Source organism: Hippocampus comes, unplaced genomic scaffold (genome assembly GCF_001891065.2).
Source record: "Hippocampus comes isolate QL1 unplaced genomic scaffold, H_comes_QL1_v1.1 scaffold1, whole genome shotgun sequence".
NCBI classification, from domain to species: Eukaryota; Metazoa; Chordata; class Actinopteri; order Syngnathiformes; family Syngnathidae; genus Hippocampus; species Hippocampus comes.
The window spans coordinates 350,740-365,641 of NW_017805010.1; the positions used below are offsets into that span (position 1 = coordinate 350,740).

Genomic DNA, 14,902 nt, shown 5'->3' on the forward strand with positions numbered 1-14,902 from the left:
CATCGTCTACCTCCCGAGTTGGGGGAGTTGTTTAAAAGTGACACTGAGGATGAAGATTTCATTGGATTTAGTGATTTGGAGTGAAACTGATAGTTTGGTGAACTTGTTAGCATGTTCTTTATGCTAGAGTTATCTGAATAACTCTTAATATGTTACGTCGTTACTGACATTACCAGGCATGTCAGTATTGTAACGTTAGTGTACCGTACACTTGTTCAACCTGTTCTTCTCTATTTTATTTTTATTTTAAATTGCCTTTCAAGATGACATGTATGTTTTTGGTGTTGGATTTTATCAAATAAATTTCCCCCAAAAATGCGACTTATACTCCAGTGCGACTTATAACATATGTTTTTTCCTTCTTAATTATGCATTTTTTTGCTGGTGCGATTTATAATCCGGAGCGACGTATAATCCGAAAAATACGGTAGTTTTCAGGTCATAATACGGTATGTGCATGAAAAACAGTGATATACTATCCAACCAGCCATCTACCCATTTCCTTTCTCACTTATCCTTACTTGGGCCACTGGTGAGCCAGAGCCGATCCCATTTGACTTTTGGGTGCAAGACGAAGTACACCCTGGACTGGTCACCGGCCAATGCACGTATAAGCAAACAATCATTCATTGTCACATTCACACCTCAAAACAATTAAGAGTCTTCAATGAGAGCCAACGTGTGTTTTTGGAATGTGGGAGGAAACCTGAGTATCAAGGGGAAACCCAAGCGAGCACACCGAGCGTGAAGCAAACGCGAAACAGGAGGGGGGGCCCGAGCCAAGATTCAAAAACATCCTGACTGTGAGGCAGCCGTGGGAATCGCTATTGTGCCTATTCTACCCTTGTAGGCCATACAGAATGTACAGTATAAAATAACTTTTACTACATTGATGTACTCGCACACAAACGGGCTCACTGCATGACGTTTGTAACCATGAAATTTAAACCAAGAGGACCCACCGTATATAGGCTGTAATTAATTACTTTTGTAATACCAATAACAGTTATGTAAAAAAAAAAGTCACTGTTTTTCACCACTGTTATTGATCCAATTATTTGTTCTCCATATGCTTTTGTCCATCTTTACATCGCTTTTATCTCTCGCTTTCTGCCCTGTGTCCTTACTCAGTTGTCTCTCTATCGCAAACCCACCTGAAGAAGGCAGACAGCCGCCCCCTAACTGAGTCTCGGTCTTGCTCATGTGGGGTTTGGTTGTTTTCTTGAACGTAGTCGTGTACTGCAAAATGTAAAGCACCTTGCGATAATGTCGGTTTTTAATCGGCATGATATAAATCATCCCCTACAACTAAAGTACTTTATTTGAATTTTCCGTGATGTGAACCACTAAAGTGCAAATACCTGCACTTTACTTGAGTATTTTTTTCCCTCCCTGATTTTGAAAACAGGTCTGAAGTTTCTACTCCTAGTTACTACTTTGTCAACATCAGCAGGCTCACTTTATTTTTCAACCTCTACAGATGACAACATTAAAAAAAAAAAAGACATACTGGAAATAGAACTAAAGTCAACCACACTTCAGATCGTAGCAGCATGATAAGAATGTGAACCGACAAGCAATAATACAACAACAATGATGCAACAGATTCAGAAAATCTGCACACTCTTCTTCTCTAAAATCTGGGACACCTCATTTCAATACGTAGAGCAGGTTCTAGGCCTGAAAAGTCCTGAAAGATTGAGTCACAGTGTGCGGTTGTTCATTTTTTGGGCTAAGACCATTCCGCTAACCTCTCGCCAATGCCGCAAGGTGCTCAGCCTATCACGCCCCCCACAAGCTAGGCAAGGAGTCAAGGATTTCCTGGGACCCCGGCACTAAGAAACGACTTGGGCCCCAGGCAAGTGAACCATCCAGTGCAGCCAAAGTACTCAGGCACACCACTAGTATTAAAAAAATAATAAAAAATAAAAATGCACATCACTAGTATTTTATAAAATATATTTTGTGTACTATGACATTTCTTTTCCATGCCAAGTTTTATCGTGTATAACTGATCTATATTTTTATGTTTTACTTTTGTAATTAAATACATATCAGGGACCCGACTTGTTTACTTTTCCTTAAGTACTAGAGGTGAACCAGGACTTAGACTCCCCCCCTCCCCCACTAATAGAGTACTTGCATAGACTGTAAGTGTGACTTATGCCACTTCATAAGACTCTTGTTGCTGTTGTCATAGGAATAGGTAACAATAGGCATTCTGTATGTCATACAAATGAAGTGAAAGCTGCAACCTTCAAGTGGAACACAAACAAAAACACGCACACACACAAACACACGCACGTGCACACACACACACACACACGCACACACACACACACACACACACACACAAGTTGATGTTTCACCTTAGTGAGAAGTATGTGGGCTGTGGTGAGACTGACAGAAAAGACCATTTAGTTTTACGAGAAAAAGGAAGTGTGCGGCCACAGAATCAGTTAGCGAAACTCTTTTGGATGGAAGTGATAAAGGGTATTCTCATTCGTTCTCTTTCAGCTCGTCCACGAATGAACTATGTACAATGAAATAAAGGATGGGCGGCCCGGTGGTCGAGTGGTTAGCGCGTCTACCTCACAGTGCAGAGGTCATGGGTTCAATCCCGGCCGGCTCCAGCCTTCCTGTGTGGAGTTTGCATGTTCTCCCCGTGCCTGCGTGGGTTTTCTCCGGGTACTATGGTTTCCTCCCACATTCCAAAAACATGCACATCACTAAATGAACACTCTAAATTGTCCTTAGATGTGAGTGTGAGCGCGGATGGCTGTTCATCTCTGTGTGCCCTGCAATTGGCTGGCACACAACTGCTCCAGCACGACCCTTGTGAGGATAAAGTGGATCAGAAAATGGATGGATGGATGGATGGATGGATGGATGGATGGATGAAATAAAGGATGCGAGGTGACATGCATAGCGAACAACTGCCAAAGCCAAAACTCAAGGAATCACCTTTGTTCGAATTACCGGTGTTAGAGCGCCCCTTGCAGGTTGAAGTAGCATCAGCCATGTAAGATTATGGAACGATGAAAGCTTGTGTTTTCTCTCACTGGGCAGGATGTGGCTTGAAAGTGGTCAGCACGGCTGCCAGACAGTTAGGAGGTTTGGGGTTTGGATCTCGACTCCGGCCTTCCTGTCTGGAAAAAATGTTTCCTTTTTTTTTTTTAAATTAGAGATGCAAGTAAACATTTCTAGATGTTTCCAAATCTGCCTTAATTTTTTTCATACCACATGACATGATACATTTATATATATATATATATATATATATTTATATATATAGTAAATATTCCCATATATATATATATATTACTTGCATACTCCTAATGTTGTGCACTTTAAAGTGCACAACACAGGAACGAAAACAACGGAGAGAAATAAACACAATGCAAAGAAGAAGGAAGAAGAAGGTGTAAAAGTGGTGTCACCTTTATACTCGGTCAGCAAACTTCTTCTTTCCTGGAAGAGTCAAAAGCTCGCACGCCTTCAAAAGTAACCCTTTTCCTGTTTTGACTGCATCAGTTTCATCTACAAATATAAGAGCAAACACGCTTGCAAACTGTCAATGTCTCCACATTGCACATTTCATGCAGAGCATGAAGCAGTGAACCACACAGAAAAAAATATAGTGCTTTGGATTTACCAGATTTATCTCAGTTGCACATGATTCAAATGTGGTAAACCGTTGTCATGTTTCCGTGTTTTCCTCCAAAATAAATCAACATATCTGTTAGTTCAGTTGAACAATTTTAATGTCCAACAGAAAATCAAGTAGGCCTACTTTTTTTTTTCTTTGTCAGTGCATGGTGATGTTTCCTGTGTTTTGAAGTCGATCCAGTCCTTTGAAGTCTGCAGCTTTCAATAGACAAGTGTTCGTAGCTATAGGACCAATGTGTTGATAATGTGAAATGAGAACGTGAATAAATGAACGAATGCATATTTTTCCACATTAGAATTGAATTGAATGGGTTCTCACTTCTTCCTTGGCAAACGCCGTGATCCCATGACAAGGTTTTGTCTGGTTTTCTAGCCATCCATCGTGCTTGTATGCTCATCGATATGAACCGTCTGAATTGGATTGGCGAGCGTTTTCAATAGAAAATGATTGCCATGGATTGTCTGATCCACTAGGTGGCAGCATTGTACACGCTTCTACTCCATGTTGCCTTGCGCATGTAAAAGTTGACTAGAAAAGGACAAACTTGAGATCAAAAGCCAGTACGGACAATTTAGAATGTTCAATGAACCTACTATGTATGTTTTTGGATTGTGGGAGCTAACCGAAGTTCGCAAGCACAGGGAGAACATGCAAACTCCACACAGGAAGGCCTGGGCCCGGAAATCCATGACGTCGGCACTGTGACGCTGACGTGGAACAAGTCGCCCACCTTGCCGCCTCCAAAAGCCAAGTTCGATGTGTCAATGGAAAAGATAGGCGAGGTAAATTAAAAAAAAAAAAGAATGTTAATAATCCAAATGTCTTGATGTTTTAAGTGCATTATATCCAATAAAGGTAACTATCGTTAATTTAAAAAAAATCTTAAATGTATATGTACACTGTTTGATTTTACAAATATTTTCAATTACCAATGATTCAATCAAAGAAATGCATCAAAATTAAAAGTAAATTCACCAATTTAGAGAAAGAGGGGTCAAATGAATAGAACTAATATTAATGTAAATACTCTGTAGTCTGAATTTAAGAACGGAAAGGTAATATGTATAGTTATGCAAGACAGTAAAAGTCTGTCTTGTGGGAACTGTTTGGGGTAGACCCTTTTCTGTTCTCACTCTCAAATTCATCCAAGGAGAGTGGAACGTTCAGCAACGTTCAGTTTTTTTCGAATCAAGTCTTTCCAGGAAAGAAGCATAAATAAAAATCAACTTGGAACGAATGTAGGCTATCCTCATTCACTCCATCAACACTCATACTCGTGTCAACGTCAGGCCTTCCCGTCCAGCTTCCACTTTAAGGCCGATCTTGTTGGGTGCTGCAAGTATACATTTCATCTGCGGCCTCCTGTAGTACGACACACTTAGTGAGCTCAGTTTACTGTTTATCATAGCTCACAACTGTAATTATCGCTTCAGCTCAGCTATGCTGAGACAGATCGTCATGGTGATGCATCTCACAATGTTGATGTTGACTTCACAGTTTGAGCCCCACCTGGAATACAGCCACAGTATGCGTGCTGTCTGAAACCTCGAAATGGAGCTATTTAACATCGCACCGTGAAGCCAGTTTCATGTAATACACACCTCATCGGCCGTTACCTGACCTTTCTTTGAAAACTTGAATACAATACTGTACGATACATCCTGATTTATGTCGCACTTTCACAACAGCTGCAGCTGTAAAGAAACACTTTACAAAACATCACGTAAAATAAAAAAACACAACACAACATAAAACACGGACAGTCAGGCAATCGTAATCACTTTTCCTGCATACGCTTTGTTGTTTAAAGCAGTTCGATATCAAAGAGGAGAGACTCAAAAGTGTCCTTTCACCAGTAGATCGAAAACGTCGTGTTCAAAATGTGCACACGTCGGCCACAAGCTAAGTTTGAAAGTAAACAAAAAGCTGTAGCGTCCATTGGCAAAAAAAAAAAAAGAGATTGGTTCACTTCTCCTGTCCCATGTAAATCCGTTTCAATTCCAAGCGGCGGCTCTCAGTTCCAAATACGCATCCACGCTCAGAGCCGACGCTCCTCTTTCCTTATCCTCGGCTCCACAAGCCATCCATCCATCCGTGTAATGTCGTGTTTTCGTATGGCGCCTGACTAGCTCATCAGTTGTTTTTGTTTTTTTGTGTGTGTGTATGTTTTCACTTGCACTTGCCAAGGTCTCTCATATCTCCCAATCAGCTCCCTCAGCCATTTGTGCCTTGTCCAGGTGTTCCTCATAGTTCTGTCAGTGTGCTTGTACAGTTCTTCGTTCCCTGATTTCATTCAGTCACTTAATTTTGCCTGTTCCCGAGTGTTCATGTGCATGCACCAATGTGTGTGTCTCTTGTTTGAATACGGAAACACGCACATAGTACAAGAACAGGACTTGAACTGTCAAGACGCAGTTGGTCAGGTCCGGGTACTTGATTCTGAGAATCATTGCTGGTGCTAAATGGACCTTTACTTTCACAGCAGGTGCTTTGGCCAAATGTGTCCATACGTGTCCCTGTTTTACTCTGCGGTGTGTGAACAATTTCACCTTTGTACGGTGGGTGAACCACCCCCCCCCCTCACACACACACACACACACACACACACACATACACACTCAAGGACATCAAAGCAAAGTGTCTGCAAACTAGACAAAATGTCAAAACATCATGAAGGCACAATTAATACACGCACAGAGTACAACCTCAAAGGACTAATGGCCCGGATGGGGCTCAGTTGCAGCTGTCAGATTGGATGTGTGACAGGCCGGACACTTTTGGAGATGATGACACAATATTAAAGTTCAAGCCCTCTGCAAAATGTCATAAGTCATTCACCCTCCTGCCCATTGCAACACGTGTTCAGTGCCAAATGTGAAAACAAAGCACTCGGCGGTGTCATGTCAACGTCCAATTTAATACGTCTCCACCATTTACTGTCAAATGACGCATTAAATTTGCTATTCTTCGTCTAAAATTATTCAAACACAATTGCACAAGAGCCGTGAAGGAGCCAAGATTGAAGGATTTTTCACCAATGACAATGACGACTGAATGGATTGACTAAAGTGCAATACCTTAAAACGGGATGCTGCTTTGTAAATCAGGTTTTTTGTACACTGATTTTTTTTTTTTTTTTTTTTACGTTACTTGGTTTTTGGTTGCACATGATTAAAATGTGTTCAACTAATACATGTAATTTTTTTTTTTTTCGGTGTAGGACTAATGGAAATAGGAATAAACAGATCCGGAGTTACCATTGTTTAACCTTGAGCAACTTCACCTTTTTAAAGTAACATTTTAAAATGCTTCACTGTCACACAAGTGTAAAAATAAGTTAACATATAGTAGAACCTAAAACTGACAATGATGTAATGCAAAGTTAATTTTGAATATATCTCAATGTAATATTCTTAAATGTTCCACACAAATCAGTATGAAGTAAAATGCAAACATAAAAAACAAAAAAAAAAAAATGAGGGGAAGAATTTCTCGAGCGTTGACTCTGAGAAGCGTCATGTAATGTGATGTGCTGTACTGTTGTAAATTATTTTCTCAAGCCAAAGAAAGAACAAAAAATAAATAAATTGCTTGGATACCAACTTGATCACTGAACTGATTCTGACACCTTTCTTGATTTGGAGTTGGTTACGAAGTAGTTTTATCGAGGTGCACACTTTCATCTGCAAGGAAGAGAGTTTTTTTCTTTCTTTTTTTTTTTTTTAAATGAAGATGCATTTTGATCACAAACCACATTTTAAATTGCTTTTTAGTTGCGACACACTCAAACGCAAAATAAATGTTGGCTTTGGTTGCCACAGGCCGGCCCCTCTCCGACAAGAGCCAGAGAGGAAAAAAACACAAGCAGACAGTATCTGTTTCTTTGTGTCGTCAAGTCCTGCACATGTTGATGCCCGTGTGCCAAGAATAGAACTCCGGGGGGTCACGGTGCTGTGTGGCTTGACACAAAATGTTACACACTCCCACACCCACACACATACACATGAGAGGAGACAAAAACGTCCCATTAGGATGTGTCCAAATTGTAAAAAGCACCCCTGGGGGGCTCATCGTTTGTACGAGTGCTATCGCAATAGGAGGGCATGTATTCCTCCAGTTGAGGGCAACATTCCCACGCAGTCTACATTACTAGTGGCATACCCGAAATGAACATGCACTCTATATTGAACATTTAAATGAGGATCGACCAGCATGGTGTGCACTGATGATTAAAATCGAATGCTCGAACTGCATCATGATCATTTTTCATTTCACATTGTTTGGGCATAGACTGAAATAATCATCTGTGATTTTCAAACTGCAGATTAACGCTAAAAAAAAATCCATGATTTTACACGCACACGCATATATATTTATGTATGTACGGTATATATACAGTATATACAATGTACATGTATACACACACATATTATAAAATTTGTATTGTAATTTAAGCCATTTCTTGATACATTCAGGAAAATTATTCATCCAATTCATAGAAAATGGCCCTCACAATTTAAGATATGCGCTGCTGGAGAGGCAGCCAGTCAGGGGCGCCATCTTAAAAAAAAAAAAAAAATTGCTTGATGTCGACGAATGTATGAAGCACACAGATAGTCACAACATTGTTTTTTTTTGTTTTGTTTTTAATTGAATTTGTATTTGTATTTCATTCCTGTATTTCATTCATATTGTATTCCAATACCTGTATTTCATTCTCGATGCATGATTAATTGCCTGTAATACTACATACATTTTTTGATCACCTTACGGAGATGAAACACTGATTTGTTATCCAAATCTGCAAAATGCACGCATGAAGCTCTTTTGTCATCCATTAACGAGATGCACGGTATTTGGAGATACACATTAGCATATTAATATGCCCTTTGTAGGTCAGAAGAGCTCGGGAAGAAAACCAGCCGTGGCCTTTACTCACTGCATACATGAAAACGGAACCATGTTATAAGAGCGTATTGCTATTTGTGCGTGTGTGTGTGTGCGTGTGTGTTAGTATGAGAGTGAGTGAGTGCGTACTGAAAGTGCGCTCTCAAGAGAGCGTTTGTAATCAGCTGTCAAAACGTGCAATGTTCTCATTGTGGCCACTGAGAGTTGAGCTATGCGCTGGGCAGGGAAAAGCTCTCAGGTCCCCTCGGTATGTTCATCCAAGCTGTGGCAGTGGATGTGAACAACATACTGCGGTGACACCATCTGCTTCGCTGCACTCTCCGCGAACGAGGTGTTTGAAGTGTTCTGTCGAAGGTAAGACTTCCATGTGAATGGAGTGTTTATGTTGGGTCAAAGTAATTTGGAGTACTATCCACTTTCTTCTTTTTTGTTTTTTTTAATTGATATTGTTGTTCTAATGTGTTATGTACCGCTTCACCATATGGTACATACTGTTGGAAAAATATATCTGCAATGATCAAACTAAAGTTGTTGTGACTTTTTGCTTTCCTTGAAAAAGTCGTGTGTTTTGCATTATTGCAAACTTCTGAATGAATATTTGTAGAAAAAAAAAAACGCTCAAGTGAAAACCTGTCATTATCGTGTTTTTGCAGCATATGCCAACTGATGTGAACGGTGCTCATTTTAAAGCATGGTGCTTAATTTTACTTCGATCTGCCCCTCACTATCCTAAATATTGTTTTGTATGATTATCGTCATTATTTGAGAGTCTTTTCTTTGTTTTTTTTATGAATATCGTGAGTGCGCTAGAGATGATTGAGTTGGGCCTCCCTGATGGCAGCCTGATCGATGAGCTGATAGTGCTAACGTCCCAGAGCCTCGGCCAACTGGAGATCCAAGAACACTTCAACATCATCAAGGAGATCGGCCGAGGGAAATATGGCAAAGTGCTGCTGGTCACACATCGCTTCAAGGGTACTTTGCACTTGCTTGACGTCATATCAAATCAAAACGACAACTGTAAAGAATAAAATGTTAAGAACAAAACAAAACGGATTTAATTTCAATGACATGGGCCCCAGTAGAAGTCAAGTATATTTATATTACTGCCCTTAATCACTAAAACGTCTCCAAAGGATTTACATACCCACAGTTCACAGAGATCAAAGATATATTCAGGTTACAACGCCCAAACGTGAAAGGAAATACTCAGAGAAAACCCATTTTTTTGCGGGGGGGAAGAAATATTCATAAGAGATCACAGATGGAAGAATCCTTCTTCCATGATGTCCAGGCTGTGGCGGATGTTGTGTGGACAGCATTTACCCAATGATATGATAAATGAATGCTATACAATGTTTGTTTCAACGGCATTAAAGTCCATTTAATCCAATTAAGCGCTATGGGTAGACACCTCGGGAAAAGCGGCTTATATGCGTTTCAATCGGATGTGTATCATCAAAAGGCAACAAACGTCACCGTTACCATATTTTCCGCACTATAAGACGCACCTAAAAAGCATTACATTTTCTCAAAAGCCGACAGTGCGCCTCATAGTCCGATGCGCCTTGTATACGGCTCAATATTCGGATTTCTTGGACGTAGTATTTTAAGTGTTCTGTAAAGCACTTGGTTCGATCTGCAGCGGTTGTGAAAGCTCTTTACAAACAAAGATGTATTGTCCTGTATTCCTTGAGCATAGCTCTATCTAGTGGATGCATAAGGTAACCACAGCTGCTATTGTAGCGCCTTATAGTGCGGTAAGTACGGAATTTGAAAAAAACAATGGCGGATTAAGGACAAGAAAACGTTACTGGCAAAGAGAAGATGCTTTGGAACTGATAGATATTTAAGGGAACCAATCACTTCAAGCACCAGATCTTTGAAATTGTCACAAATGCGGCAGGACCGGGAATTTGTAATCCAAGGCGGAATATTTACTTCCATAAACACACTGCGCCACATGACACTTGTATTCCATTCACTTTCGATGTCGCACTTGTTTGAGATTTTCAAATTTCTACAGAGGTCGCCACTCTAATTTCATCTGAAGTACAGTCCGGTTAAAGGCTATTCTGACATGCCAATTGGTCTTATTGTCTGGTGCTGTTGGGTCATAAGTCCAACCAATTAGAATGAGTGTAATAGTTCACGTTTTATATTGAGTACGCAGTAGATGTTTTACATACGGATGCTGCGCAGGGACACCCATGGCGTTGAAAGTGATGCCGAAAACCTCAACTAAGCTGCAGGGGTTCCTGCGAGAGTACTGCATCTCCTTACATCTGTCCTGCCACCCCTGCATCGTGGGTCTCTTTGGCATCGCCTTTCAGTCGAGTGAGCACTACTGCTTCGCCCAGGAGCTTGTCATCGGGAGGGATCTGTTTGCTGTCATTCAGCCCAAGGTACGGCTGGTCACCGTGTAAAACTCAGATCAAGAAGTTGGTTGATTTTGCTTCGTTTTCTAGAGCGCTAAATGATCCATTTCAGGTGGGAATCCCCGAGTTGGCTGCCAAACGTTGTGCCGTCCAGATCGCCAGTGCTTTAGAATTTATCCACAGTCGGGGGCTGGTCCACCGAGATGTCAAGCCTGAGAACATCCTGCTGCTGGATCATGACTGCTGCCAAGTCAAACTGGCAGACTTTGGCCTGGCCCAGAAGAGGGGCACTCTGATCAGTTTCATCACCGGGACTCTGCCTTACATGGCCCCGGAGCTTTGCAAAGTCGCTCTCCTCGAGGGCCAGAAAGAAGTCACTGCGCCTCCGCTGAGTGTGGAGCCAAGTCTAGACACTTGGGCCTTTGGTGTGCTTATATTCTGCATCCTGACGGGTTACTTTCCTTGGGAGCGTTGCACGGACTCGGATGACTGCTACCAAGAGTTTGCTGACTGGTCAAGCGTGGGAGAGGATGGCAACACAGAACAGGACAATCCTCAATTGTGGAACAAGTTCACTCCAGACGCAATGGAGTTGTTTCGTAAGCTGCTGGCCGTGGATGCAGAAAAGAGGTGCGCCGAAGGGACGGTGAGAGAATACGTGATGAAGGCCTGGCTTAAGAAGAAAAATGGGATGGAGCAGCAGACGACAGCAGAAAAAGACAAAGAATAATCCTGGACAGACAGCGCTGGATTTTACATGAAGTTGAAGTCATTAACATGAACGAACATCATAATTTAAATGTTCAGTTCTTGTTTGTATTATACTACGTGTGTTTTCATTTAACATGAACTCCGTCCACAACAACCAAGATTTTGTTGCACCGATTTCAAAGTATACCAGTGTACTATTAAATGGTCATATGAAGGGAAGCCGGGCCAGAAATGTATCACAAGTGTAAAAATAAGCAGGCCAAAGCTCCGAAGTATGCAAACCTTCTTTTGCTATCTTTTGTTTACTTAACAACAGCCTGTCACAATACGGCACTCTGTGGCTGGGATGTGCATGAGTAAATGTGCGGGCCTTGCATGCGGTCACGCGATAGAAGAGCCACCAAGGTGACCCTGCGGAGTGAAAATCTTTTTATCGTATCGAGTGAACACGTCACAAAAATGTTCTCAATGAGCCGAGTAGGCTTGAGAATGTTATTTGAATAAATCCGAGTACGGTAAGAGATGCACACTCACAACTCGCATCGAGATATGTTTGTTCAATCCAATTTTTTTGGCATCAAAAATGTCACTCGTCATGCATACAGTACAGTCGTTGATCAGGTCTTTCTGAAGGAAAAAAAAACAGCAAATGCACCACTTGTATCCATTGGCATAATTTAGCATATGCATTACTTTATATGGCCACACTGTGAGAGCAGGTGCATGGAACGAAATATTTACACAAATCCATCCGTCCAATTAGCATTCCCGCTTCCAATCTTTTGGCCAGATATCGGATAACTCTTTGAAGCTATAGAATAGAACACTGACCTCAGTACCACTTTAGCGTGGCTGTCGCTCGACATCTCTATCCCCGTCTCATCTCATTTTCTAAACCCCCTTCTATTGAATAATTCCTTGGCATTTCGCTCCAGCTGGCCCCGTGGCTGATGGCAACTCATGCCGTGCGGCGCATCACCGAGTTATGTTTCCTATCAGCCCTCAACCTGAGTGCACATTCAAACGTGTCAAACAAACACTGATGAAGACCACGTCAAGCCAACTGCCAAGCGCGGGGCTGCCTTGGACTCAACAGTTATGGCAAACGGCCACAGTGGAAAGAACCGAAATAATAATAATAATAATAGTAATCCATCCATCCATCCATGTTCCGATCCACTTTATCCTCACAAGGGTCGCTGGAGCCTATCCCAGCTGTCATCGGGCAGTAGGTGGGGGGACACCCTGAACCGGTTGCCAGCCAATCATCGGCGGGCACACAGAGACAAACAACCATCCGTGCTCACACTCACACCTAGGGACAATTTTGAGTGTTCAATCAGCCTGCCATGCATATTTTTCGAATGTGGGAGGAAACCGGAATACCCAGAGAAAATCCACACAGGCCCGAGGAGAACATGCAAACTCCACACAGGAAGGCTGGATCAGACCTACAACCTCTGCAGGTCGACGCGCTAACCACTGGACCACCGGGCGCCAATTAAAAATAAAAATAACAATAATAATAATAACAATAATGTGTCCCATATTACGGTCGGGTATAATGTTTTATTTCTGACAAAGTAGCTGTAATATTGTGGGGAACAAGCCATCCATTTACAAAAAAAAAAAAATAATTTTAATATGAGGGCTGGAAGGTAGACATTGTAATTTCAAGAGAAAACAAATCATAGAAAAGTAGTTTAAATTAAGAATAAATTGTGTTCAAATTGATACAGATAAATTGATAGAGTCAATGTACTTTGAGAAAAAAAAAGTTTGATGTGAATGAAGTCATAACGATCCTTGAGCATAAGGCAATGGATGCCTGATGCTCAAATGACTACGGACAACATCGTGAGTACAGTCAGGCGATTCAGAAATTCAACTGAGTAAGAGAAGATAGTGGACCAGTGTTGGATGTATTTGCCCATTTCGTTGCCATGGTGCCATTCACTCACTCCTTCGCTTGAATGCTTCCCGACACGACACAATGGTACACACGAACACAGACACGGCAGTAGACGAGGCATTCAAGCCCGCTGGCTGTCATGTGGGAGAACTATTAATAATGCCACGCTGTCTGTTATGGAAAATCACCATAACTGGGACCTTTATCGTGTCGTTCGACTTGAACCATTCCTGAGGTGACCATATAGTACAGACACATGTAGAGCCAAATCGAAAGATGACAGCTAATAGCTAAACTAACTTAACTAAACGAAACCAATTATACAACTTAAAACAAAACAACACAAAACTAAACACAATATAGCATCAAAAACACAAAATATCAACAAATGAAAGAATATGATAAACTAAGAGCTATAAAAGCTGTTTTGTATCTAAACAAAACAGCTTTATAGCTACCGGTATTTGTTTTTGTGGGGGGGGGAGGGTTCCCCCATTTGCTGGTGTTTCATTGTTGTGTTTTGTACTTCAGGGCCACTGTAAGATCGAGCCTGCCGCATCATTTTATGTCACCAGTACAACTCACAAGTTTGTTGATCAAATCTGTCCCAAAATTGCTGAGCGTCTTCACTTTTAATTTTGTTGAGAATTTAGATATTGCGCTAGTTAACTACGGTGAAATATATATTTTTTTGATTTCAAAACTAGTTAGGCATCAATTTGTTCTATGTAAGAAATAATATAATGAGGCAATTAGAAGATTAAAAGGTTTGTCAGGCATAGCAGCCCTTTGAAGTCAAAACCAATGATAGTTTAGCAAGAATGCTAAAACCTAGCTTAACACAACACCATGTAAGGGCTCAACTAATTGCAGTCATTAGAAATGACTGCCCCATTTTGGTGATCTATTTTAGCTTCGGTTGCAAAGCGAACTTAATCCGACATTGTGATACATCAGCCAAACATCAGCCAACATGTGATGTTTACATATCTGTCAAAGGCTGCGGCTCACAAATGAGTCCCTTCGGCCATATGTCTGCCTCTGTGATGTCATGGTACCTTGGTTACCTCACGATAAAGCACGCAAGGCATGCTGTGACATCTGTTTTATCTTGTGTGTCTGTTAGGGACACTGCAGGGTCCTTTGATTACCTATGTAGCGGGGGGGGGGGGGGGGTAAAGCGGCTTACTGTGCTTTGTATATATTAGACGCTCATAACATGATTTGTTTTTATGACTGTTCAATAAATTGGATCTTGGATCGGTTTTAATTTGGTGGCTAGCATCATTCTATCCATCCATTTTCCGATCCGCTTTTATCCTC

General features: G+C 41.3%; 1 protein-coding gene across 3 annotated transcripts; it reads left to right on the plus strand.

Moving 5' to 3' along the window:
- The first annotated feature begins 8,667 nt into the window (after window positions 1-8,667).
- Window positions 8,668-11,935, plus strand: LOC109511677 (serine/threonine-protein kinase SBK1). Of its 3 annotated transcripts, none has more exons than XM_019862916.1 (4): window positions 8,668-8,932; window positions 9,346-9,553; window positions 10,781-10,983; window positions 11,069-11,935. In XM_019862916.1, the coding sequence occupies exons 2-4, from the start codon at window positions 9,367-9,369 to the stop codon at window positions 11,684-11,686; spliced, it is 1,008 nt and encodes a 335-aa protein (XP_019718475.1). In that variant the 5' UTR covers window positions 8,668-8,932; window positions 9,346-9,366; the 3' UTR covers window positions 11,687-11,935. The 3 variants fall into 3 exon arrangements, with proteins under 3 accessions (XP_019718475.1, XP_019718477.1, XP_019718474.1); XM_019862918.1 differs by having other exon boundaries at window positions 8,669-8,932; window positions 9,381-9,553; XM_019862915.1 differs by having other exon boundaries at window positions 8,669-8,932; window positions 9,389-9,553.
- The last annotated feature ends 2,967 nt before the right edge of the window (window positions 11,936-14,902 follow it).